This window comes from Gavia stellata, chromosome 6, assembly GCF_030936135.1.
Source record: "Gavia stellata isolate bGavSte3 chromosome 6, bGavSte3.hap2, whole genome shotgun sequence".
Lineage (NCBI taxonomy): Eukaryota > Metazoa > Chordata > Aves > Gaviiformes > Gaviidae > Gavia > Gavia stellata.
In genome coordinates this window covers 23,360,552-23,384,890 of record NC_082599.1, presented here as the reverse complement: position 1 = coordinate 23,384,890, position 24,339 = coordinate 23,360,552, and the positions used below count along the sequence as shown (strand labels likewise).

Below are 24,339 nucleotides of genomic sequence, written 5' to 3'. Positions count from 1 at the left end.
GCGCTCAGGGCTGCCAGCGGCATGGGAGCGGTGCAGAGCCATCACAGAGGCTCTTGCCAGCAGCAAGGGAGCCGAGGTGAGGAGCGAGTGCCCTGGCAAAGCCACCTTCCCCGGTGCTTTGCCCCCAGTCACACCTCATTGCTAAAGCTGCCTCTGAACACAGTCTATCAAGCTGCAGGGGTGACGACCGTGGCTGACACTCGCGCGATTAGCGTGCTCCTTGATCTAAAAATAATAGTTAAAATTTTGCTCTTGAGATATATTGTAAAAACCTCAGTTTTAAGAGCTTTTTCACAATAGGGAAACGGTTCCTGGTGAGCTGTAATTCAGTTCCTGCTCCAAGGGGGTCAGGGAGCGGCGGCACCTCCGTGCGGCACTCACAGGTGAGCTGGAAGGGGAGGCGGGAGCTCAGCTGTGCCAAAGGCAGCAGCTTCGGCAGCAGCGCTGGATGGAAACCAACCACAGATATTTATAAATCACTGTGCTTTACAGGCAAATTACTTCTCCTTAGATCTGAGGAAACAAAGTACCCAGGAGGGGAAGGAAACCTAACTTTTGGGACGTTATCATGGTTTCATCCCAGAACATCTGCCAGCCCTGGTGTCAGCGCGAGGCAACAAACACACGGCACGAATCTGGGAGTATAAAAGATGTGTCATTGCAAGGAGGAGTAGGAGGAAAATAAAGCAAGTTGACAGCTCACATCCTGTGCCATAATCCTAGAAATTGTTAATATTTACAAAATTAACAACTAATATAACCGATGACAATCTCACTCCTCCTGGTTGTCATGAGGATATTAACAGTTACCACCCGCTCCAAGCTGGAAATATTACCCGTCTCCGGAGCTCCTGCTGCTCAGTACATGTGGGGACAGCACAGACTCGCCCTCCCAGCTTTCATACCAGCACCAAGCTGTGATCCAGCGCGGAGCACCCAAGCATTGCTGGGGCTGGAAACGCCTCCTGACCTCACTCTGCTCCCTGGGAGGGTGCAGGGGGTTTGGCAGAGCAGGAGGAAGGTTTCTGCCTCTCCCCGGCTCCTCCAGGAGCCCAGCACCCATCCCTGGGCACTGCAGCATGGCGGGGAGAGCCCGGAGGAGGAGGATAGGGAGGGTACGCGGTGCCGGAGGGAGGAGAGGCGAGGGCCGTGCTGGCTCGGATCGTACCTCCGAACAAGCTGCTATTTCAGGAGAAGTGCCCATGCTGCTGGTGTGATTTGCCAGCTGTAAGGCTGGCAGTTAATTGATGAACAGATGCTACAGTGTCATTTCCTTAATAGGAAAGACCTGGCTAAAACCAAAATAAAGATGCTTGAATACCATTGACTCCATGGGAAACATATTTCCAGACTAACAATCATAAAAAGGTGAAACTTTAGAATCAGAGTGTTGTTGCCCACATCTTTTTTAAATAAGAAAGAGAATAACAGCAGTGCCCAAGTTCTCAGAGCTGAGATTTTTTTGGTTGTGGGGTTTTTTTTAAACTGTTATCTGTCCATCAGGAGGGCTGCAGGAGGCAATACAGGGTTAACAGACACTGTAAGTACAAGAAAACCATGGATGGTGCCTGCACATGTGGGATTTCTGGCTTCATTTTGCCCTATCTTTAGCAAGGAGCATTAATCCCCCAGGCCATTCTTTGCACAGACACAGCCTATCAGTCTTAAAAAGTTTTCTTTCTCAGGGTGCATTGTCTGCAAAAAAATTGCCAAACTCTTTCCAGTTCACCATATGCAAAATCAAACCAGAGGATTACCTGCATTGTTGTTGTCAAAGAGCTCCCACGTGCTCTTTGAATTTCTGTCTCACGGAATAATTTTCTGCCCTTGAAGTGGCATTTTGTTGGCTGTATGAGAGGTTGGCCCAAAGAGGCAACCTGAATGAGTGACCGTGAATGAATGGATGGCAAAAAGTCCTTTTCAAGGCACCTTAAGATCAGGGATCTCATTGTCAACCAGGTCAGTGAAACAATATTGACCAGAGGAGCAAAGAGCTGCTTTTACAGAGCTCCGTGCTCCAGGTGGCACAACACAATTGCTCACCTCAGGGAGGGGACCTCAGTTTGATGCATCCTCTGGAGAAATGACTATGGGGACCATCAGAGGGACCATCATGAGCTGCGATGCTCATTAATTGGTTCACTACAGTAGGACACAGCAGTTCCTTTCCTTGAAGTACAGTGGGGAAATAAATGTGACCCAGTAAAATGAAGCAAGTTGTTTTTTAAATATTAAAAAAGCAATGACTCTAGAGAACAGATACATAAAATCATCAAATTCACATTAAAACTGTTTTGTAGTTTGCTCTAAGAAGCTGATACCTTTTTAAAAACACTAAAACATTAGCATGTTACATCCCAGATGGTTTGCTTTACTTCCCCGTGTCTTTTATTCTGTCCTGAGCCTCTGAAGAGCACTTCTTTTCCCTCCATTTTGTTTTCTGTTTGTAAAGCTTTAAACATTTCAGTTTTTCGTCATCTTCTCAGATCATTATCTTATTTTTTCATCTTTCTTTTCAGGAAACTTCTTTTTCCCTTCTGTCACCATCTTCAGTATAATACCTGTCCCTTCAGGGTTTCTTTTATCCTTCTCATCTTTACGCCTTTCACTTATTCTTCCCCAGACCCTTCATTCTTGCTTTTGCTTGTCAAAACTGTGTTTCTTCCTCCTTCATGGGGGAAGAAGTGGGAAGGTTGGGTGGATTTTTTTGCTCTAAACACCCAGGAATGCTCCAATCAATACTTCAAAACCCTGCAGAGGAGAGCTTGCACGAGTCTTTCAACACTTTCAAAATTTGCAACAGCAGTTAATGGAAGCCTGACTAATGCTTGAAAATCAGCAGCTTATTTTAAAGCGGTGCTGTAGCTTCCCACCAATAACATCATCAGGCCTTCCCCAACAAGCTTTTGTTTTTACCTTAGAGATTCTACTCCATGCTTTGAAGCCCTTGTAGCCCCGTAGCAACTTCTCTCTTTCTAAACCCCCAAGACACAGAGCAGGTGACGGACGCAGTCTCAGACACCACCCGGATGCCTTTAGCTCTGGCTGGATTTCTGTTCAAATCAAAGGAGAGCCATATTGCTACCCCGCTCACAGAAAACCATGTCCAGGCGTACTCAGGGAGATTTCAAAAGAGCGGTGAATGCAGTTTAGCTGGAAGTGAGTATACATGAAACACCTTCAAGCCTCAAAGTAGGGGTCTGACCATGGCTGCAGGCATCTGTCAGGAGAGCAGCAGCTCAGCCCCCGGGGACTGGGGTAGTGTTCAGTGCCAGGGAAGGATACTGGGGGAAGGATCTAGAGCCTCTTCACCCCTTCCCAATAGATGCGTCCTTGCTATTTATTTTGATCCAAAAGGAATTTGCAATAGTAGTTTGGGGATCTTCTGACATTTCACTGACATTTCTTCAGGGCTTTTTGTAGCATGATTATTATTGTTATTAGGTACCCTCATGTGTTAATGCCTACACTAGATTTAATTGCATGCATTCCAGCCAGGGGCCAGTTTTTGTGGTGAATTCTTAACATGCCCCCAACCTAGCGCCTCCATGGGCCTGTTCCAGTTGGACCTGTTCCCCTATACAGATCACTTAAGAGGTCTGGAAAATCCTCTGCAGAGCTTGGAACAGATAGAATTAACTGCTCCTGACAAGTCTACCATTTTTACTGTTTTCCATCTGCCTACCAAGAATGCCTCATTCTTCTGAAGTACCAAAGACCACTGAAAATGCGCCTAAAGCTTGATGCCAACTTCCTAGCCCTGCTTGCTGATTCAAAAAAAATCTGTTGCAAAATATATGTCAATACATTTATTCCCAGACTAAGGCAACCATGTATTACTCAAATGCTGGGGTAATCCTCAATGCAATCGAGAGGCTGGTGCTGATAACAGAGTCTTCAGACACAAAACGGCTTCTGTAGAAAGCATCATTTCTAGCATGAGATATTTAAAACCTTTTTGTCTCTCACTGAACACAACAGCCCTGTTTCGGCAGTCTGGGCATGTTTCCTGGCTTGCTGTCTGGATGGCAGCTGACACTTGGCAATGGGTTGCTCAGGTACGGAATTCATGAAATCGGAAATCAAGGGCAGGAAGGTCCTGACACGAGCTATCTAGGTATGAATACCGGTGCTTGCTCCTTCAGTTTCCTGGCTGGCTTTTGCTCTGCTAAGACTAATATTGTTTGGAAATCACTGTCTGTAGAGTTTAGGTTTTTCTTCCCCGCTGCTAAGACCTGAAGCTGAGATGTTGAACAATTTGCGATTTCTGAGCTTGGCTGTGGTGCCAGCTTTGTACAGATAAATATAGAACCTGTGGCATTTTCAAAAGCCATTTGGAACAGCTCTTCAATACAAGCACTTTCAGCAGAGATTAAATACATTATTTGGGTTTTCTGCCTAAAAAAAAAATCACTTAAAAAATTGGCAGAAATACCATTTTCTTCAAATGAGAAAGTTGTCCTTCCCCAAATTGAGGCTGGCAATTAGCAGCTCTTTACAAAGACAGTCTTTCTTTCTTTCCTCTCTCACTTCCCCTACTCCTTGATTTCAAAATAACCTTCAAGGCAAAAGAGCAGGACATAGCAATGTAAAAAAGAAATAGAAACTGATTAAAATTTTTCACTCCTTGAACAGAATGCTTTATATTTTAACTAACTTGTATCAGATAAAATGCTATCATACTCCTACACAAGAAATTAACACATTGTAGGAAACTGGACACATACGTTCCTCAGTGAATTCGCTGTTCAGAAGTCCTACTGAAGAAATTGAAACACAATACAAATAAAGACCTTTATTAAAATCACTTGGAATATTATATGAAATTTAATATTGTATAATATAGGTGCAAACCCGCTGATATTAACAGGACGTGATACATGTGAAGAGAGGACATTAATATACATATAAATACAAAAGCTAAAATGTGTTTGACAGTGATATATTAAATGGCTACATAAATGTGACCACAAGTAGGAGAATATGTAATTTTGTATTCCTTAAGCAGTATCTTCTAAAGCAGTATACATAGTAAATTGCTTTTACTTCTAGTGTCTGCTTTCTTATGAGTAACAGGAGATGCGTAGGAATATTATAGGCACATGCAAAAGCAATGTAAAAGATACAAAAACAGAGGCAGAAGCCAGGGACTTATTTGTTCTTGGCTGCCAGAGGCTTACGGCTGATCTTCTTTGACTTGTCATTGTTCTTCTTTGGAGGTTCAGGATTTGCCTGCATGTGTCTGCCATAAAGACTGTAAGGAAATGAGACAAAGAATATTTGTGATACAACCATTAAACATAGGCTTTTACTCTGCAGCATGTTAAACAATGCATCTAGTTACTAGAATAAAGAAAGGAAGGTCATTATATTTATTTTGTCTCAACACACTGAATTTTCTATTAGATCTCATGCTGTAGTCCATAATACGAAGTTTTTCATGACTTACCAGGAGAGTAACATTGGGAAAAGCAGGCCTTTGGAGCAGTGAAGGAGCAATCAGTTTTGCCTTCAGAAACTAGCAACCTTTATTCTGCAGTTACGGGATAAGGCTCAGAAGGCTGCAAGGATGTGTATTCAAGTCGACAATGACAAAAATTGGGTTGAACTGGGGAGATAGAGTGCCCACTTAGAGCGAAGTGAGCATCACCAGAATACCCAAAGGCTTGTTAATGTGACAGAGAGCAATGGTGTCACAGCCGCCTTTGCTGTTCACACATGATTGATAGTACTGGGACAGCTACCAACACATCAATGCCACATTAGTAAGTACTACTGATTAAATGTTGACAAAGTATCCTACAATTAAGATGGCTAGCATTCACAGCGAGCTAAATAGACTACATGGCTGAGAGGATCTTGCTAAATATCACATAGTAATTAATAGATAATTTATGAGTAATACTGATTAAACTAAATTAAAAACCTACCCAAAATAAACACAGCTCAAACTTAACTTCCCTTATTGACATAAAGTGCTTTTTGAAGACGTACTTTGCAGGGGCGTCAGCGTATCTAGAAGGGAACAAATACAAGCTTTGTTCCTGCTCATTCAGCTGTATAAACACTTGCAATGTTGACACCAATACCAAAATCCCTCTGAAAGGTGTCCCCCTGCTAATACTTCAGCCCAATGCTGGTGAGTGTCCACCCCAATCCCGTACTAGGCTGTTGCCAGTCAAGTTAGGCACTAACTTCTACCACTTGATAGGAATTCTGCTACTGAAGAAGATCAGATTTCTGTATCAGAAATAATATGGCCAGCAGGAGTAGGGAAGCGATCGTGCCCCTGTACTCAGCGCTGGTGAGGCTGCACCTCAAATCCTGTGTTCAGTTTTGGGCCCCTCACTACAAGAAGGACATTGAGGTGCTGGAGCGTGTCCAGAGAAGGGCAACGAAGCTGGTGAGGGGTCTGGAGCACAAGAAGTCTTATGAGGAGCGGCTGAGGGAACTGGGGTTGTTCAGTCTGGAGAAGAGGAGGCTGAGGGGAGACCTTATCGCTGTCTACAAAGACCCAAAAGGAGGTTGTAGACAGGTGGGTGTTGGTCTCTTCTCCCAAGTGACTAGCGACAGGACAAGAGGAAATAGCCGCAAGTTGTGCCAGGGGAGGTTCAGGCTGGATATTAGGAAAAATTTCTTTCCTGAGAGAGTGGTGAAGCATTGGAACAGGCTGCCCAGGGAGGTGGTGGAGTCACCCTCACTGGAGGTGTTCAAGGAACGTGTAGACGTGGCACTGCGGGACATGGTTTAGTGGGCATGGTGGTGTTGGGTTGATGGTTGGACTTGGTGATCTTACAGGTCTTTTCCAACCTTAATGATTCTGTGATAACAGCACCAGTTCCCACAACAGCCTTCCTTGTGTCCCTGCACCTCCACCTTTTGGTGGACTTTGTCAAGAAACAGGACAGATCCAGGGGCTTGGGGTTGAGAAACTCCTAGAATTGCCGTTTGATGCATCAAAATCTGGATGGGTTGCCACAGAACCCAGGTCCTGCATTTTCATGTGTCTGGGGCACGCAGAAGGTCCCAGCTATCACAGGTGAGCTGCACTGGCCTATGACACACACCCTCACATGCACTCTCCCGCTGCAGTCCGTGTATGTAGCTTCCATGTCTGTCCAGCCCTTGCTGCAAACAAGGACCAGGTACAGATCCTTTTGCCACTTTGGCTTAATCATGTCAGGACGGACTTTGTTACTCATGATATGTTGTTGCTTATCCAGAAAGCAGATACACAGTTCTGCAGTGGGTATCACCCTGAGAGAGTATCTCAGAGGTAAAGTGACTCTTTATATACAGTGACCTCTTTTGCTTTGCAGGCTGAAACTAACTTCAGCAGAGGATGGGCCCTCCCTCTTCTACAGGGCCTGGTGGACTATGCAGTCAACTGTATGCAAGAGACGTTGAACAAGGATCCAAACAGACAGAAATTTCCTTGAATTACTGTGCTATAAGGCATGGCCATGGAGGGGCTATTTATGTCAGATACAGAGAGACTTTAGGTAAGACATACATTGCTCTCTACAGCTTCCTGAGGAGGGGAAGTGGAGAGGGAGATGCTGATCTCTTCATCACTGGTATCCAGTGATAAGACACGTGGAAGTGGTTCAAAGCTGCACCAGGGGAGGTTTAGGCTGGACATTAGGAAGCCTTTCTTTACCGAGAGGGTGGTCAAACACTGGAACAAGCTTCCTAGAGAGGTGGTCGATGCCCCAAGCCTGTCAGTGTTTAATAGGCATTTGGACAATGCCCTTAATACTATGCTTTAACTTGGTCAGCCCTGAATTAGTCAGGCAGTTGGACTAGATGATCATTGTAGGTGCCTTCCAATGGAAATATGCTATTCCATTCTATTCTATTCTATTCGTAATTCTATTCTAATTGTAATTTTATTCTATGTCAGGAGATTAAAAGCTACCACCTGCTCTGAACTTTATTTGCTGTATCTGTAAGATACTTCAACCCTGGGGTTCCTGGACTGCAGAATGGGATTAGAACTTCTCATAGGGTGGCGTGGAGAGGCAGCGCTTGCTTTCACCTCCTCAGCAGCTGCAGTTTTACATCATGCTGCTAAACAGGCTGCTGTCAAGGTGCACTGTACCCAAAATAGCCTTGCTCAAGGAAAATACAGCTGTAATCTACGATATTACTTCACCTTACTGAAATTTTGTGTGTGCCATCACCTACTGTCAACAAGGGATCAGATGCCATTTCCTGATGAACACAGAAAGCCCTGACCCTCCGTGATAACTGCATTCTTACTATCAGATACAACACACATATTTTTCTTTTCATAAGAGATACAGCCTCAACAGCAAAAGGCTATATTTTATTCAAGTACACAGTATGCGTACTAATCAAATATCCATCCTAAAACTGTCCTGTTTTGAAAGGCGTTAAGTGAGTTGGGGGAGGGAAGATATGGAAGGAGATGTTTCGGTATCAGGAAATGCTATCATTGTGGAAGAGCACAGAAGTGTCATTCAAGGAGGTTGTCCTATCAGAAACCAATCCAGGGTAGAAAAAGTGAGGGAACAAGCAGCATCTTGTTCTCAATGATATGCAGCGCAGCATTTGAACCACTGTCAGCAATAATTTTGTAACTCTGCGAAGTTAGCAACAGAGAAGTGGAAATGCATGCTCAAATCTGTGAACGCCTATAGTTGATTAAATACTAAATTAACATTCAAGTTATTTTTTGGCTCTAGAGAAATAATGCTACGTTGGAGTAGAATGTGAGTTTTTTTCATATGATAAGAAAGTCCCCATTGGGACTTTAAGCACTGAATTAACAGAGAATCCAGTGATCCACTGTATCTGAGCACAAAAGAACTTCACGGTTGGGAACGGTCCTGGGTCACTGTGCTGTCTTCCACCTCCTGCTGCCCCACAGCTCCTTTGCCCTGTTAGTGCCAACCTAGAGAGGACTATAACAGCGTTAGAGGTTTTCAGGTGTTACATAGCCTTTTTTTGCTCGGGCTGGTTTAGGCTCCACTTTTTTGCTTTGGAAACTTTATATGAATTTCCCTTTCAGATCACACTTTCGGCATTCATTCTGCCTCTCATTTCCTGCTTTCTCAGCGCAAATGTTCAAGGTTGTGGACTGGCAGAGCTCAGGCTAGTGAACTTTTTTTGAAATAAAAGAGTGTGGTGGGAATTCTACTGATCACATGTATGCTTTTGAAGTACAGAAACTGAATATTGACAATTTTGAATGAACTTCAGAGTTCTGGTAAAGTCTACTTGGGCAACGCCTTTTCACTGCAAAATGAGGTCCAGCGGCTACTGCACGTGTTAAGCAGTAAAAATCCCAATTGACCTGTAAGTAATTTTGGCAGAGTTTTTCTTTTATATTTGCTCTTTACGACACTCAGTGCTATTGGTGCTCCAGCAATTGCCTCCGCCCCATGCAAATACTATGTTAGTAGTAGTAGATGTGCATGAGTTGCAGACATCTGCAGCACTTTTACATTCTTTTTACTTATTCTCATGTCCAACCAGTTCTATCGGCATGTGCACCGGAGTTTCATCCAGGAAAATAATTATTTGGTTTGAAATAAGCAATTCAAATGTATCTACTTAGGTTTCCCTGGCAAAATTTCAAGGAAGTTTCAGCTGCACATTGCTGTCTCAACTGAAGATAAGTGCTTTACAATCCATCACAGCAGTCTGCTATGCAAAGAGCAAGGATCAGATGTATTTAGATTATACAAGCCTTCACAGACAGGGACTCTCTCTTGTGTTTGCACACATCAAATATGAGGAGACATATGGTGTCACAACAACATTTAAATACAATAATGACTGTGATAATGCCTCTGGGACAGAATTTGCCTTCTGTTACACTAGGGAAAAGAGAATTCACAATTTTCAATGAACTTCTGGTACAACAACAGACACCACTTTTACAGCTCCCAAAGAAAAAAAAAAAAAACCAACAGAAAAAAAAAACCCCAAAAAATAAGGGAGCTGATCCACACAGAGAAGCAACTATCTGAATTACACCAGAACGTACAACCCCTTGGCTGTAATAGATGTGGAGTTTACATATACAGTCCTTAATGATTTCGATACCTACTGGAAGGACACAGCCACAGAAACCATAGCTTGCATGTCACCGTCTGGCAGCCAAGCTGTAGTAATTAACTGTGTACATGCTCTTGCTCTGGCATCACTGCGAAGTCAAACGTGTTAGGCAGAGACACTCGCACACTGTCCTCGGCAGTGGAGGTCAGCTTAAGACATGCACACAGACAATTACGCAGCTCAGCTGATGGATGGTAATGTACTAGGAGATGGCACCTTGACATGTCTGTTTGTATGACTAGATCCTTAGTGAAGGCAGATGGTCTCCATAAACGGACAAAGGAATATCAAGGCAGATTGTGGCTACTGTTTCAAGGCAGATTTGTGAGATAAGCGCTGATAATACGTTCATGGAAGCACCTTCACACTTGGTATTTTGGAACATCACCTGTTCACGGGGCTGGTACAGCTCTGAGCAGGATGCTACACACAGCTCGCAGATCAAAACCTCAGCTGAAGAATAAAATCTGGAGTGCAAATAAATATTTGAGATGTTTGTGGTTTGCAGCAACAATCAGAAGCTAGTTATTATAACCACAGTTCACAAACTGCTGAACCTTTGTAGACTTAGCCGCTACAGTATTACATGCAGCCTTCTCATTATGTTAAAGTGAAAGGGGAGATTAAATGCAAGACTGAAAATGCAGAAAGCCCTCAGATAGAGATTTCCAGTTGCTTTCTTTCCTTGTATATATTTTTCAAAGCAAATATTTCTCATGAACATAAATGTTTCTTTGTATGCAAATATAAACATAAACAAAATCTCCCTGCATTCTCTATCTGCCCCACTGGAAGTAACAAATGAGAGCATTATGGCTGCTGCAGCAAAACTAACAATATCAAGTGAGAAAGATGCTCATTAAACTTCATCATTCTGTCTACTTTAATGATGCTTTTACTTAATAAAAATTCCGTGAGCAGTTGCAAGGATATTAGGCAAGGTCTTTGGTTATGTATCAGGGGTCTAAGCTGTCACTAGCAAGCATGCAGTTCAGGAGGGGCATTCCCAAGAGGAAAGAGTGAACACAGCTTTCTTGTAATAAATTCAGAGAGAATCAATAATCACAGCCTGCCACATTACTTAAGCATTTAGGAAAGTAGGTGATCCTTCTAAATTAAAATCCAAATTGCTAAATGTTGCAATTTACAGCATAAGATCAGGCATGGAGCCTTGAAACTTGAAAGCATACAGTCTTGCTACCAAAATCTCAGAATTTAAAAAAGAACCATAGTTAAAATTCATAAAGTTCAAAAGAGCCCCTTTCAAAAACCACCTTCAGCACAATTGCCTTGAATTTTTCTCTCTTGTACAACAAAACAGCTGAAAGCTACATGCTCCCAGAGATGAAAAGAATGAACTTGTGTAAGCTAGTGAAATAGTGTGAAGTGTTTGATGCACACATTGGTTTTCTTGAGTTTAAGCATTTTGAAAGAGGATTTCAGGAATGAGCCATAAGAAATACATTGCTCTCACTTTACGTCTGTCATAGACCTACAGGGTGAGTATGCAGAATGAAAAGGATGCACACAGTTAAATACGATCCTGGAGAGATGCTACCTCCAGGTAGGTACTGTAATCTTAGAAACAAAGGTGAAACATTCCAGCATTGCTCACTTTTCCAAAAGCTCAAGCTCAGGTTCAGGCAGGTATTTAATGCTCAGATGCAGCCTCAGATGTGGGTATTTACAGTGACCTCAACAGGACAGTCCCCAGCCCCAGCTGCTGAAGTAGGAGAGGGGAACGGCTGAATCAGCGGTGATATCACTGAAGACCCACAGCTGAAAGAAGTGCTTGCAAGACTCACACGTGCTGGCTAGCCTGTATTGGTTACAATTCTCAAGCACGTACTGCAAGATGCTTTTGCCCTAGCAGTTTTTGTGTAGCTTATTGCTGCTTCTGGTATCCCCTCTGAGCGACTGAGTCTGGCCTTTTCTCCCGTGGGAGCTGCTAACACGTCACCTCCTCAAATCACATCTTCTCCCAGGAAGGAAACAGATACTAGAGTTTAATTTGCCAGTAATGTACCAGTGAAGGAAAATAGTGGGGGGTAAAATTACTTTGCAAGTATCATATTATTTTGGTAGTTTACCAATAATTTATTTTTATTCTCTACGACATAAGTCAGATGATTTAAGTTAAGAGGAACATTGCATGGGTAAGTGAAACGAATATCTGGTTTCCTAGCACACTCAGATGGCAAGCTGAAGTTTTAGGATTCTTAATAAGGAAGAACAGACAAGAGTGACTCATTTTATTCAGCTAATTTTTTGCCCCTTGTTTGCAAGTGCTCCGAAAGCAGATGGCAGCAGTGTCAGAGATGTTCATCATCCGAAGCTCTCTGCAAGTTTCTTCAAAAAACTCATCTTTGGCCTGTCATCTGTCTGTGTACCAGCTCACTCATGCTCCGAAATGGAGGCAGCGCTGACCGGTTGAAGAGGGCAGGCACTGGCGGTGCTGCATGTCTGCTACGCTGCAAGAGCCTCCGGGCTACTAAACCTGCAGCTCTTAATGTGTTGTAAAACTGCTCCAGTATTTTTAGGTCTGTAACAGTTTGTCTTCCTCTATTGCCCACTCACACTCTGGTATGCCTAATACTTCAGACTGCCCCAAATCTCCACACCCCAGAGCCCAGCCCCAAGACACTCCGAAGTGTAACAGCCTGTGATATTTTTCTGTTCCCTCTACCTGCCCCAATAATCTTCATAACCCAAAGTTGCTACGGAGTTTGCCCCAGCATCACCCTCCCTAATCCCCCCAAGTCCTGCACTTCACCTTTCAAATAGACTTTCTGCATCACCAGAAACCCCTAATCCCCTCAAGAGCTTTCTGGGGTCTTAACCCCCAGAGGCACTCCGTAGGGGAACTGATCACCTCTTCCCACCTTGGTTTTGCTCTTTTTTGTAGCTAGTTTCAGTTTTTGGAGCCCAAATTAGAAAACAAGGAGAGGATTCAGTACAGGTGGAAAGCTAGGTATCCAAGACCATGTGGCAGTCAGTGGACACCTGGCTAACTAAGCCAGCGGAGCAGAGAGTGTTCTGGGTGACCAAATACAAGTGTCTGCTGTGAGATGCTTAGTTGCTATACTCTGTTACAGATTTTCACCAACTACAGTGGACAGTGGGCAGCTAGCTGACACGTAGACATGTTCAGATATTTTCAAATGCTAGACGAAGTCCACCCAAAGCAACCACTCCCTCTCTGTTCCTACTTTGCGCGCACTCACAAGCTGTTAGCTACCTTACATTATAGACTCTGCTGAGTCAAAACAGCCCAATGTTGACTTACTGCGAATTCCTGCCTAAAACCACTCCAAATCTCAATAAGCAAAAAAAAAAATTCTGCAAAAACCATCCTGGAGTTCACTGTCTTAGCGACTGCATAGAACGTGCATCCTCCAAAATAAGCCCATCCATCCCCTGTGCCTCCTGCTGGCCACTTTATCATTCAATTCCCCACAGGGCTCCCTTCTGTCAGATCCCTGAACCCCAGTCTCTCCCCTTTACATTTGCTGTGCCATATACCTAAAGAAGAGACAGACTCAATCTCTACGTGCCATGTTTCCCACCCTCTTTCCCTACAGGTTACTGTCAGAGATGGACCCTGACCAGATTGACCTCTGGTCTGAGCTCAGGAGCTCCCTGGGGTGCTCCTCACATCATCAGTCCTGCCATGACAACACAGCAACTGTAAAGGGAATACAGTCCAGTTGGACGTATAAGGAGACCTCAGGGTAGACATGTCTGTGTGGAGAGATTTGAGCTGGGTAACTATGATTTACAAACACCTGCTCTCCTATAGGGCTGGCAATTACTGGATAATTTTAATTCTGTCAGACACATCCACTCTTAAACTGGTTAATGTAATCCCTGCTTCTTTGAACTCACCATCTTGCATGTTAAGGAGAACTAATTTTTTTTTTTTTTCCCAGAAAGGAATTCCAAGTAGGTGTTAGGCATTTCTTTAATTAATATACAGTAATAAAAGAAGGCCTTCTCCTTACATTCTCTGAGGCTAGCAGCCTTTTGAAGCAAGTACTTTAAATGAGAGGCTTGTTAGGGGAGCACAGCTGGAAGCTCATAGAAACCTAGCAAAAACCCAAGTCTTTTTTAAAGGAAAACACACAGGCCAAGACTTGCAAAACCGGCTAATGACTTTGCATACCCAACTTGAAAGATCTTACAAGAAATGTGGCTTTTGGCAGAGAGGGTTTTGAAAACACATGGGACACCAGCATCTGCTTTCTGAAAGTCAGACCTATCTAACACCCAGGGAGCCCAGCACTGAAAATCTCAGCTGTGATACAAAGCCAGAGAGACACACAAGGGGGACCTCCATGGAACTGTCACAAAGATGGAAAGGAGAGGATGTGCTTATGCTTATTTCTTTAAAAACAGACAAACACGAATTAGGATTTCATCTAGAGAATCTATTAGGCTGATGAAACAACCCCCAGCTAGCCCAGTATAACGAGTTGGCAGCCTGAGAGAACCAGAGAGAGAATGATTCGTTTCTGCACCTAGATAGAGTCCTATCAGACTACCTCAATTACAAAGAATTTCTCACATTTTCAAGTGCATCCAGGAGGGCTGATCTCCCTTCTCACGCCCCATTTCAAATGCATCGGTGAGTGGTTCAGCCTTCATGTGCAGACCGGCCCCTGGATCCACTCCAGGTGTGGAGAAACTTCATAGGTCAGAACCTGAAGTCCTCATGGCTGAGAATTCCCACAGATTGCAGTGGAGTATTTCCCCCCTTGTTTTCTTTTCACGGATCAAATGGTGCTTTCCCACTTATGTATGACCAGAAAAACAATTTCGTGCCAGATATGGGCATCAGCTGCAAACCCTGAGGGCTGAGATATCCACTAGAACAAATGACATCCTCCACCTAATGATCAAAAGGAATTAAGAGCCACAGAATATGCACAAGCGGACTTAGCTTTCTTCGCCAGAAGCCAGCACGGGTGGCTGCAGAGAAAAATGCACCAGCAAGAAGGAAAAAGACTATTCAAGTGAGAAAGACGTGTGTTCTGTTTACTGAAGTCATCTGTATCATCACAACCCTTGTCTTTGTGTATTTGTAATGTCATGAGCATGCAGTAGATAAATCAACAGTTCGCTCCATTTCACCAAACCATGTTGTTGGGACCATATTCAGGGCCATCTGCCTGCTCTCAGACTAACCCAGGACAGGCAGCTAACACGGTGCAGAAAACCTACTGGCATGCAGTACAGACGCCCTCCTGGAGCCAGCCAAACACGGTCTTCTTCATTCTTATGGTATTTTAATGTTGTTGTCCACATGGAGTCCTCTGGACTTAAGCAAACCAGTGCTCATTTTCCTTTTTGAATGCTACACTGAGGGGCTTGCTGCTCAGATAAATGCCCTTACATAATATTTATTACTGATTTACTACACACATTTTTCTGTGCACCTAATTAACATTAAAAAAAAAGGAAAACAGAGGGTAAAAATAGCTAAGTGCAAGCCAAAGAACTTTCTTTAAGTTATTCTATGTCTGGCAGGTATGTATTTATTTTCCAGTAATAGACAAAGTGTACCAATAAAATGTATAGAAGGGACTCTGGGGAAATACTGACATGCAGACTCTCTTTTTTTCTCTCTTTTTTTTAAGCAAAACTGAAGTGTCTGAGTTAATCTGAGCCTGCTCTGCTGCACACTGAGGATGACTGATTTCACTGGCAGTAGCAGGGAGAACATTCAGGGGACCACAGTTCTCCATATGCAGGGTTTATATAGCTGCCCTGCTCTGCTGGGCTGTCTCTAATGCCCCTCTCAGGGTGCCTACCTTCGTCATCCCTATCGGCTGCAGGGCCGGCTGCCTAACGGCTCCTCAAATAGACACAAAGACTGAACAGTGATGAGGGACACAGTCACATGGTGCGGAACTCAACCAACCTAACCCCCCTGAATCACCACTCCTGAGACCCTCAAAGGTGAAGGACTAAGCCCCAGTCCTGCCACACAACCCACTTGCGTGACCCAACACAAGAAACTTTCTGGAAGGCTGTGCAAGCACTGGGGACCACTGTGTAAAGGGGGCATAGGTCTTCCTGTGGGATGCTTAGGGGAAGTCTTGGGATTGAGGAAAAGTATTTAAGGATTACACAGGATTTACGAGATGTTTAGGGGAAGAACTAAGAGAGTGGAAGGGAGGGATCAAGGTGGATAGCAGAGAACAAGTGCAGGAAAATGGAGCGAGGATCAGGTGGCGAATAAATGAGGCCAATAGTGTGCAAGCAGGAGGCTGGTCACCACGCTTGTTTGGCTAAGCTCTGAGCCAAATCACCTCCACTTTGTCCTACTTAGACCCTGTTTCTAACTGTTTTCTGTGTGAGTGTGCTCTCTGTTCTGACAGCATGCATGCATGACCCATCAGCAAAGTTCAAGTCAAACTGACTGGTCACTACAATGGACTGAGTCCTGGATACTGGAGAGACCAAAAGTCTGGGACCAGCTCCCAGGGAGGCTGAGGGGCTGTAGACTGGCAAGACTGGGTCTGGGGGCCTGATGCTTGAAACATCCAAGATTTGGGAGCCAGGTACCAGAGGGATCCCTGACATAGGGTTTTCCCTGAGCATTGATCCCTAGAAATGCAGTCTGGCTGTTGTTTCTCCTCTCTGTGTTTATGTGGCCATCTGTCCTCCTGTCACGCTAATCTGTTCATGGCTGGCCATGTGTATATACATGTTCTGAATTTGTGGTTAGTCTTGCTACTGGCAGGACAAGGGAACAAGGATATGGAGCAGCTGCTCACTGCCATCGGTGGAGGAATCCCCTAGCTCTTCCAGCCCACTGGATTTAGCTGCCCAAAAGCATTACCAGGAAAAAGGTGAAGAAATGAGGATACTCACATCATCTTTTTGACACAAAGGACCACATCTGAAGTGCTACACATCACAGACAATCCAATTTCACCCAGTCACCTGAGCTGGCTTTGTTTGACTCATGGATATACTTTCCAGAAAGGCTGTTCCAGGGGAACTTTCTTGGATCGAATTTTTGAACATGCATAACAGGTCAATGAAAATATTGAATTTTGCCATCTTCCTCATGAAATCTCTTTCCAGTTCCCAAACAGCACCCTTTCAACTACCCCCTGGCCAACATTGGCACAAACATGCCAATGATGGCAATCTTCCACACGCTCTGATGAATTGTGCTCAGACAGGTCCACATACATGCAAAGGAGCAAGGAGATTCAAAGCCAATTTCAAAATCACTGTCAGCATTCATGTTAAAATGCTGGAATTTTGAAAGCCAGATATCAAATACTTCATTATGGAAGCAAAAAATAGCAATACAATGGTTTTCCAGTTATATACATCTACTACGGAAGACCAAAGATGGTCACACAGATACCATGTAATAAAATGATACAGACTATTCACCTCATTTTCCAGCCAGTTTTGAACAAAGCATCACACCATTAATATTTGGCAAACAATTACTGGGTTTTAAGCAAATCTTTGGCATTTTTCCCTGGCTTTTACTATGCCAACAAAGCTGTTCCAGAATCTTTTCAGGAGGGACCTATGTTATGTGGCAGCAAATAATCCTTATGGTAAACACTGCAATGAAAATGTCGCTTACTGTAATGAGCAGAGATTGTAAGTTAAGCCCCCAGCTACCTTTCTATTATTTTTCATTACAGTCTTTCTGGGTTTGTTATGCTTCAAGAGTACTCAGGGAATTACACCAAACTAGGCTCACTAGTCAGCTCTTCATTACTCAGACCACACTGAAACTGAGCAATCAGCAAACTGAACCAGCTCCTGAGGTAACACAAGACACTAACATTTGTTTGAATATTTACCATTTCTTTTTTAGCTTGTCCTCTGTCTTAAAAGCTCTGTTCTGTAAAACAAACTTGCCTACAGTTGGAGGTGGTTCTGAAACAACAGGAAAATCACATAATATTTTTTCATGCCATTAACACCTTGAGCGAAGGGTTGGGCTTCCTTTCGTCTACCAGAAACAAACAGTGATATACTCATGTTTTTCTGACAGCAGCGTTTTTCCTAGATTTGTGTTCCATAGTGCTGGATGAGCTGGGTGAGACAAGAAGTCTCACTTGCTATGTGAATCCTTGTCCCTGCTCCATTGCAGATTTTTACATTGGCTTCCTTCCCTCTTGCACAGCAAGAAGCTGACCACCCCTTTGGAAAACAGCAGTTACACTGACATCAGTAAGTTTTGATGTCATCCAATTGGCACGACTTCCCAAGTTGCTTTCAGTGTCTTTCAAGGCCCACAGTGCGAAGAACATAGAGCCTTTTGAAAGGCTTTCTCGTCCCCGATGTCTGTCAAGAGGAAATGGCAACATAGTGTCAGCCTGATTTTGATTTCAACAAAATCAATACAAGTTTTGCTTCTGGTTTCAGTGGGTGCAGGGTTTGCCCTTTAACGTCACGCAATCTATTCCTGACAACTAAAAATCCGCTAGCATACACCATGCAGCACGGGCTATCCTGTGAGATAGGTCTCATTACAGTCGTCTTGGAAATCACCTATATTTCTTGTTTTAGCTCTCTCCTGAACAGAATGATGTGGGAGGTGCAAAGACCTCTAAATTACTTAAGAATTACAATAGAGGTTTCATAATAATTTGTGTTGTAATTAGTCTTAGCAACTGAGGCATATCTTGGAAACTGTGCAAAAACAGACATAGCTTTACGATGTCAATCAAACAACATGTTCTTTGTTATTTAAATCATCTACACATGGCCATTATTATCCATGCAAGCAAACAGGCAAACTGCACATGCAGTACAGTTCACAGGCCCCAAATTATACAGCAACATATGAGCCACATCTAGGCTGGCTATGAACACTGGAGTGAAAATTATGTCTTCTCATCAAGCACTAGTAATAGGTAGGGGCAATGAGTCACTCTGTAAACTTCTTAATGCACGCATTAACCAAAATAGTTTCTTACAAGGAAGGTCGGATTATGCATACCGATATGATCTGGTTTTGCTGAACATCTTTTTGCCGTAGGTAGGCAGCGCTCATCCTAAATCGTTGGTGCTTACGTACACTTATGAGTTAGAGGAACAAATATGGAACTTTTACTTAAAAGGACAAGAACTAGTTTACTTGATCATCAGACATTTGCAAAAGGCACCCACGGGAGCCTTCAAGAGTGATGCAAAATAAACCAGTGGTTCCACATGCTTCTGGGCAAGACGAAAAAGAACATGGAGGTGAAACCACTTGCACTGAATCGGTCTAAGCGCCACGGTAGCAATGAAGGTAGAAGGAGCGCAACAACGGGGAGCCAAACCCCAAGCTGCAGTCTTGGAGGATAAACTGCAGGACACCTACTCTGCGTCTTCTTAGAAACATGTTGGAAAACACATTGCAGGGAGGGCAAACATGGTCCTTGGACTACTGTCCTTACTTTCTGGTTCCTCAAGACAGAGGCTACTAACATGATTGCCAAATCTCAGCCGATGCACGCAAGGTAGCAAACAGGCACCCCCTTACTTGTGAAACCGTCCTAGTATTCCCCAAGCTTGCGGCATGGAGCGAATTTATGAGATATGCAGGAATGAGAAAAGCAAAGTGGCAAAAGATTTGTCAACAGCTCTCTGCTACTGAGAAAGCACTTCATTAGCCTGTCAATTGCACAGTGTCTAGGAGACACATTTATTGACAACTCACTGCCAATTGATCCAACATCTATATAAAGCTCTTCTTATGCAATGAGCTTGCTGACTCACATGATCATGAGATCTATAGAGAACTAATACCTGTTCTAAGTCCCAAATTGCTCTAATTTCTAAACAAAATGAAACCAGAAGTGGTAAAATGCCACCAACATCTCAGCAGCTAGACCATATTCACTGCTTACAGCACAACATTTTAAAATGAGATTCATTTTTGATACACTTCATAGGTGGGCTATGAACTCAACGGTGAATAAAAGTCCTTACAGGAAAGAGTTTTTTACTGCTATGGCCATTTGTGCTTTGTGGGAGATTTTCTGGTAAGAAATGGACATCCTGTGAACACTCCAAGCACTGAAAATCTGTACTTAACTTGTATGTAGGCCTCTGTACTCAAAGGTTATGAGCGGACAATGATATGGGCTGAAAGGTTACTTTCGGGCAGCATGAATGCTGTGTGAGAAAAGGGAGGAAAGCATGAAAAAGACAGAACTTCAGCCAGGATTTAGGCGGGAGCCACGTTCGCATGGACAGCTAACTTTAACCAGTGATAGAATGCTTAGAGTCGCGTGCTTGCTTGCTGAAAACCAATCATAAGGCCAACGGCGCGTGTAATGCGATAACAGAATGTATATTAACTGAGCTATCTGCGCAATAAAGTTGGCATCAACCTGATCATATTGGTCATTGTGTTGGTGTCCGTGACTTCCGCGTCAACAGTGCTTATGTGATTACTTTTAAAATACAGGGAGTCTGCATTTTCTATTCCCTCAACTTAGCATGGAAGTACCCAGCGATGTTCAATCCTGTATGCCAACCAACCGCCTGTGTGGTCGGGTCCCTCAGCCTCTCATCGGGTTAGGATAATGCTGCGAATGGCTAATCGATCCTGCAGTGGCTTTAATAACTGGCAATCACTTCACACAGCCAGCAGCATTCCTGCAGCGCACACACTCCTAACCCTTGCTTTCTTTGCTTTGTACTACCTGTTTTATCACTTCATGGTAAGTCAGCGTCAAAGACAGCGGGAGTAACCTATTCTGGCATCTCCATCTGGCACGATATATCAGACTTGTGCTGCTCTGGTGGATTAGTTTCAGATCCCTGTTGGCAGATCAAAGGCAGCAATAATAACCACAAATCAATGCCTCTTTAAGGCCTAAAACATCTTCTCCTTCACATAGGATGCCTCATTTCTTCACCACCCCAGAGCCCTTATAAATATGAACTTTGCCTAGACACAACAGTTGTATGCAGATACTCAGGCCCTGGAGAATTTGGCGCTGTGTTTTCAGCTGCTTTATCCTATTCACTGACAAACAAAATGAGCAGCATCAGTAGAGAGGGGCTCATGTAGATTAAACACTTGAGTCCCCCAAAGTCAGAAAGCTGCTTGGTGCCAAAGTGAGGGCATACAGAGAAGATGGCTTGCTTCCCTCAGTCTCATCTCAGGTAATATATTTTCCAGCACCCATTGGTAAGACAGTGCTGTATTTTCACTGAAGCACCCAGCTACCATCAGCTCACTGCTCAGTGCTGTTTTCAGGGCATGTGTTCAGATAGAGAATAGATGCATCCCCAGCTGAACAACTGCACTGTGGACGGGTTGCTTTCTAGTGGTACTTCCAGACAGCTTACCCACTTTATTAGCACATGCTCTAGAAGATATGATTCAGAAAGGGGTTTCATGAGGTTCAAGATCGACATGGCTGCTCCAATATAGGGGAACATCTGGTCCCTTTTGCAATGACTGTGCTTGCATTCTTGAGATCATGATTGAACCCTTGATGCTCACCTGTTAGGTCCTAGCTAAAGGCAGTGGGAGTTAAAATACACCTCAAAGGCTAGGTATCAGCTCTCTGCCGGGCAATGCTTTACTGTCAAGATGAGATTTTCACTGCAAGAGAAGTAGCTTTTGTTTGCTCCCTCTCCTTAACACCTTCACAGTGACAAAGCTGTATTGACCATGATGTAGCTAGGCAGTTCCCTAGGACTCAACTCACCCAGAGATATTGTGGCAAAAAAAAAATCTGTGCCTTGGATTTCACAGGAGAACAGCTGTTATGCTGTAAAAGATATACCTGCATGGGCAGTGAAGACATAAACTCTTCCCCTTATTTTTCTTTAAGTCTTTCAGTCTTGTAACTTGCAGTTTGAACTATGTCTCCGAGGAGACTGCAACATCAGCTAGAATAGCAACAGTTCAACATTCCTACATTCTTCCTAAAATGAAACCCAGAGATAAATAGTGAAAATGATAGCTGCTTAAAGATCTTCTGAAATTCTTAAGAGAAAATGAATCAATTAAAGGCTAACAGCCATAAATCCTCTGGTGCCAATATTGCATACTACTACAGTTTGCAAAGGCCAGAAAGACCTAGTATTTCAGGGTTACCACATAAGGGCCCAAAGAACATTTTGTCCTAAAATTCTCTTGAATACAAATGTAAAGTACTTTGATTCTGATTTTTTCAGCATTCAATTAAGATACAGTTCCACTCAACTGACTGTTTATCATTGATAATTTTTTTACTATACACATAAAACTAGAACATTGTCTCAACATATGGAAAATATGGATAGTACACACAGTCTTAAAGATGCAGGAGTGGGCCATCCCCATGTGCCAAAAGACGAGCCGGCAGGGAAGAAGACCGGCCTGGCTGAACAGAGAGCTCTGGGTGGAACTCAGGAAAAAGAAGAGGGTTTATGACCTTTGGAAGAAGGGGCAGGCAACTCAGGAGGACTACAAGGATGTCATGAGGTTTTGCAGGGAGGAAATTAGAAGGGCCAAAGCCCAACTAGAACTTAACCTGGCAACAGCCATAAAAGACAACAAAAACTGTTTCTATAAATACATTAGCAACAAAAGGAGGGCTAAGGAGAATCTCCATCCTTTACTAGATGTGGAGGGAAACATAGTGACAAAGGCTGAGGAAAAGGCTGAGGTACTTAATGCATTCTTTGCCTCAGTCTTTAATAGTAAGACCAGTTGTTCTTGGGGTACCCAGCCCCCTGCACTGGAAGATAGGGACAGGGAGCAGAATGAAGCCCCCACAATCCAAGGGGAAATGGTTAGTGACCTGCTACACCACTTAGACACCCACAAGTCTATGGGACCGGATGGGATCCACCCAAGGGTACTGAGGGAGCTGGTGGAAGTGCTCACCAAGCCACTTCCCATCATCTACCAGCAGCCCTGGCTAACTGGGGGAGGTCCCAGTGGACTGGAGGTGAGCAAATATGACACCCATCTTCAGGAAGGGCTGGAAGGAGGATTTGGGGAACTACAGGCCTGTCAGCCTGACCTTGGTGCCGGGGAAGATTATGGAGCAGATCATCTTGAGTGCCATCACATGGCACGTACAGGACAACCAGGTGATAAGGCCCAGTCAGTATGGGTTTATGAAAGGCAGGTCCTGCTTGACCAACCTGATCTCCTTCTATGACCAGGTGACCTGCTTAGTGGACGAGGGAAAGGCTGTGGATATAGTCTCCTTAGACTTTAGTAAAGCCTTTGACACCATTTCCCACAGCATTCTTCTGGAGAAAATGACTGCTCATGGCTTGGATGGGTGCACTCTTTGCTGGGTAAAAAGCTGGCTGGACAACCAGGCCCAAAGGGTTGTGGTGAATGGAGTTAAATCCAGTTGGTGGGCGGTCACAAGTGGTGTTCCCCAGGGCTCAGTACTGGGACCGGTCTTGTTTAATGTCTTTATCAATGATCTGGATGAGGGGATCGAGTGCTCCCTCAGCAAGTTTGCAGGTGACACCAAGTTGGGAGGGAGTGTTGATCTGCTGGAGGGTAGGAAGGCTCTGCAGAGGGATCTGGACAGGCTGGATCGATGGGCCGAGGCCAACTGTATGAGATTCAACAAGGCCAAGTGCCGGGTCCTGCACTTGGGTCACAACAACCCCAGGCAACGCTACAGGCTTGGGGACGAGTGGCTGGAAAGCTGCCTGGCAGAAAAGGACCTGGGGGTGTTGATTGACAGCCGGCTGAATATGAGCCAGCAGTGTGCCCAGGTGGCCAAGAAGGCCAACGGCATCCTGGCTTGTATCAGAAACAGTGTGGCCAGCAGGAGTAGGGAAGTGATTGTACCCCTGTACTCAGCGCTGGTGAGGCCGCACCTCAAATCCTGTGTTCAGTTTTGGGCCCCTCACTACAAGAAGGCCGTTGAGGTGCTGGAGCGTGTCCAGAGAAGGGCGACGAAGCTGGTGAGGGGTCTGGAGCACAAGTCTTATGAGGAGCGGCTGAGGGAACTGGGGTTGTTCAGTCTGCAGAAGAGGAGGCTGAGGGGAGACCTTATTGCTCTCTACAATTACCTGAAAGGGGGTTGCAGAGAGGTGGGTGTTGGTCTCTTCTCCCAAGTGAGAAGTGATAGGACAAGAGGAAATGTCCAGAAGCTGCATCAGGGGAAGTAGAAAAAAATTCTTCACTGAAAGGGTTGTCAGACATTGGCACAGGCTGCCCAGGGAGATGGTTGAGTCACCATCCCTGGAGGTATTTAAAAGATGTGTGGATGAGGCGCTTAGGGACGTGGTTTAGTGGTGGACATA

The 24,339-nt window shown here is 44.2% G+C and overlaps 1 protein-coding gene across 1 annotated transcript in view; it reads right to left on the bottom strand.

The window, feature by feature from the left end:
* Positions 1-4,764: 4,764 nt before the first annotated feature.
* Positions 4,765-24,339, bottom strand: part of RSU1 (Ras suppressor protein 1) — a 120,154-nt gene continuing 100,579 nt past the window's right edge. Inside the window, exon 9 of the mRNA XM_059818884.1 lies at positions 4,765-5,254. Coding sequence (XP_059674867.1) covers positions 5,152-5,254 — 103 coding nt within the window. The 3' untranslated portion in view covers positions 4,765-5,151. The remainder of the gene's footprint in view (positions 5,255-24,339) is intronic.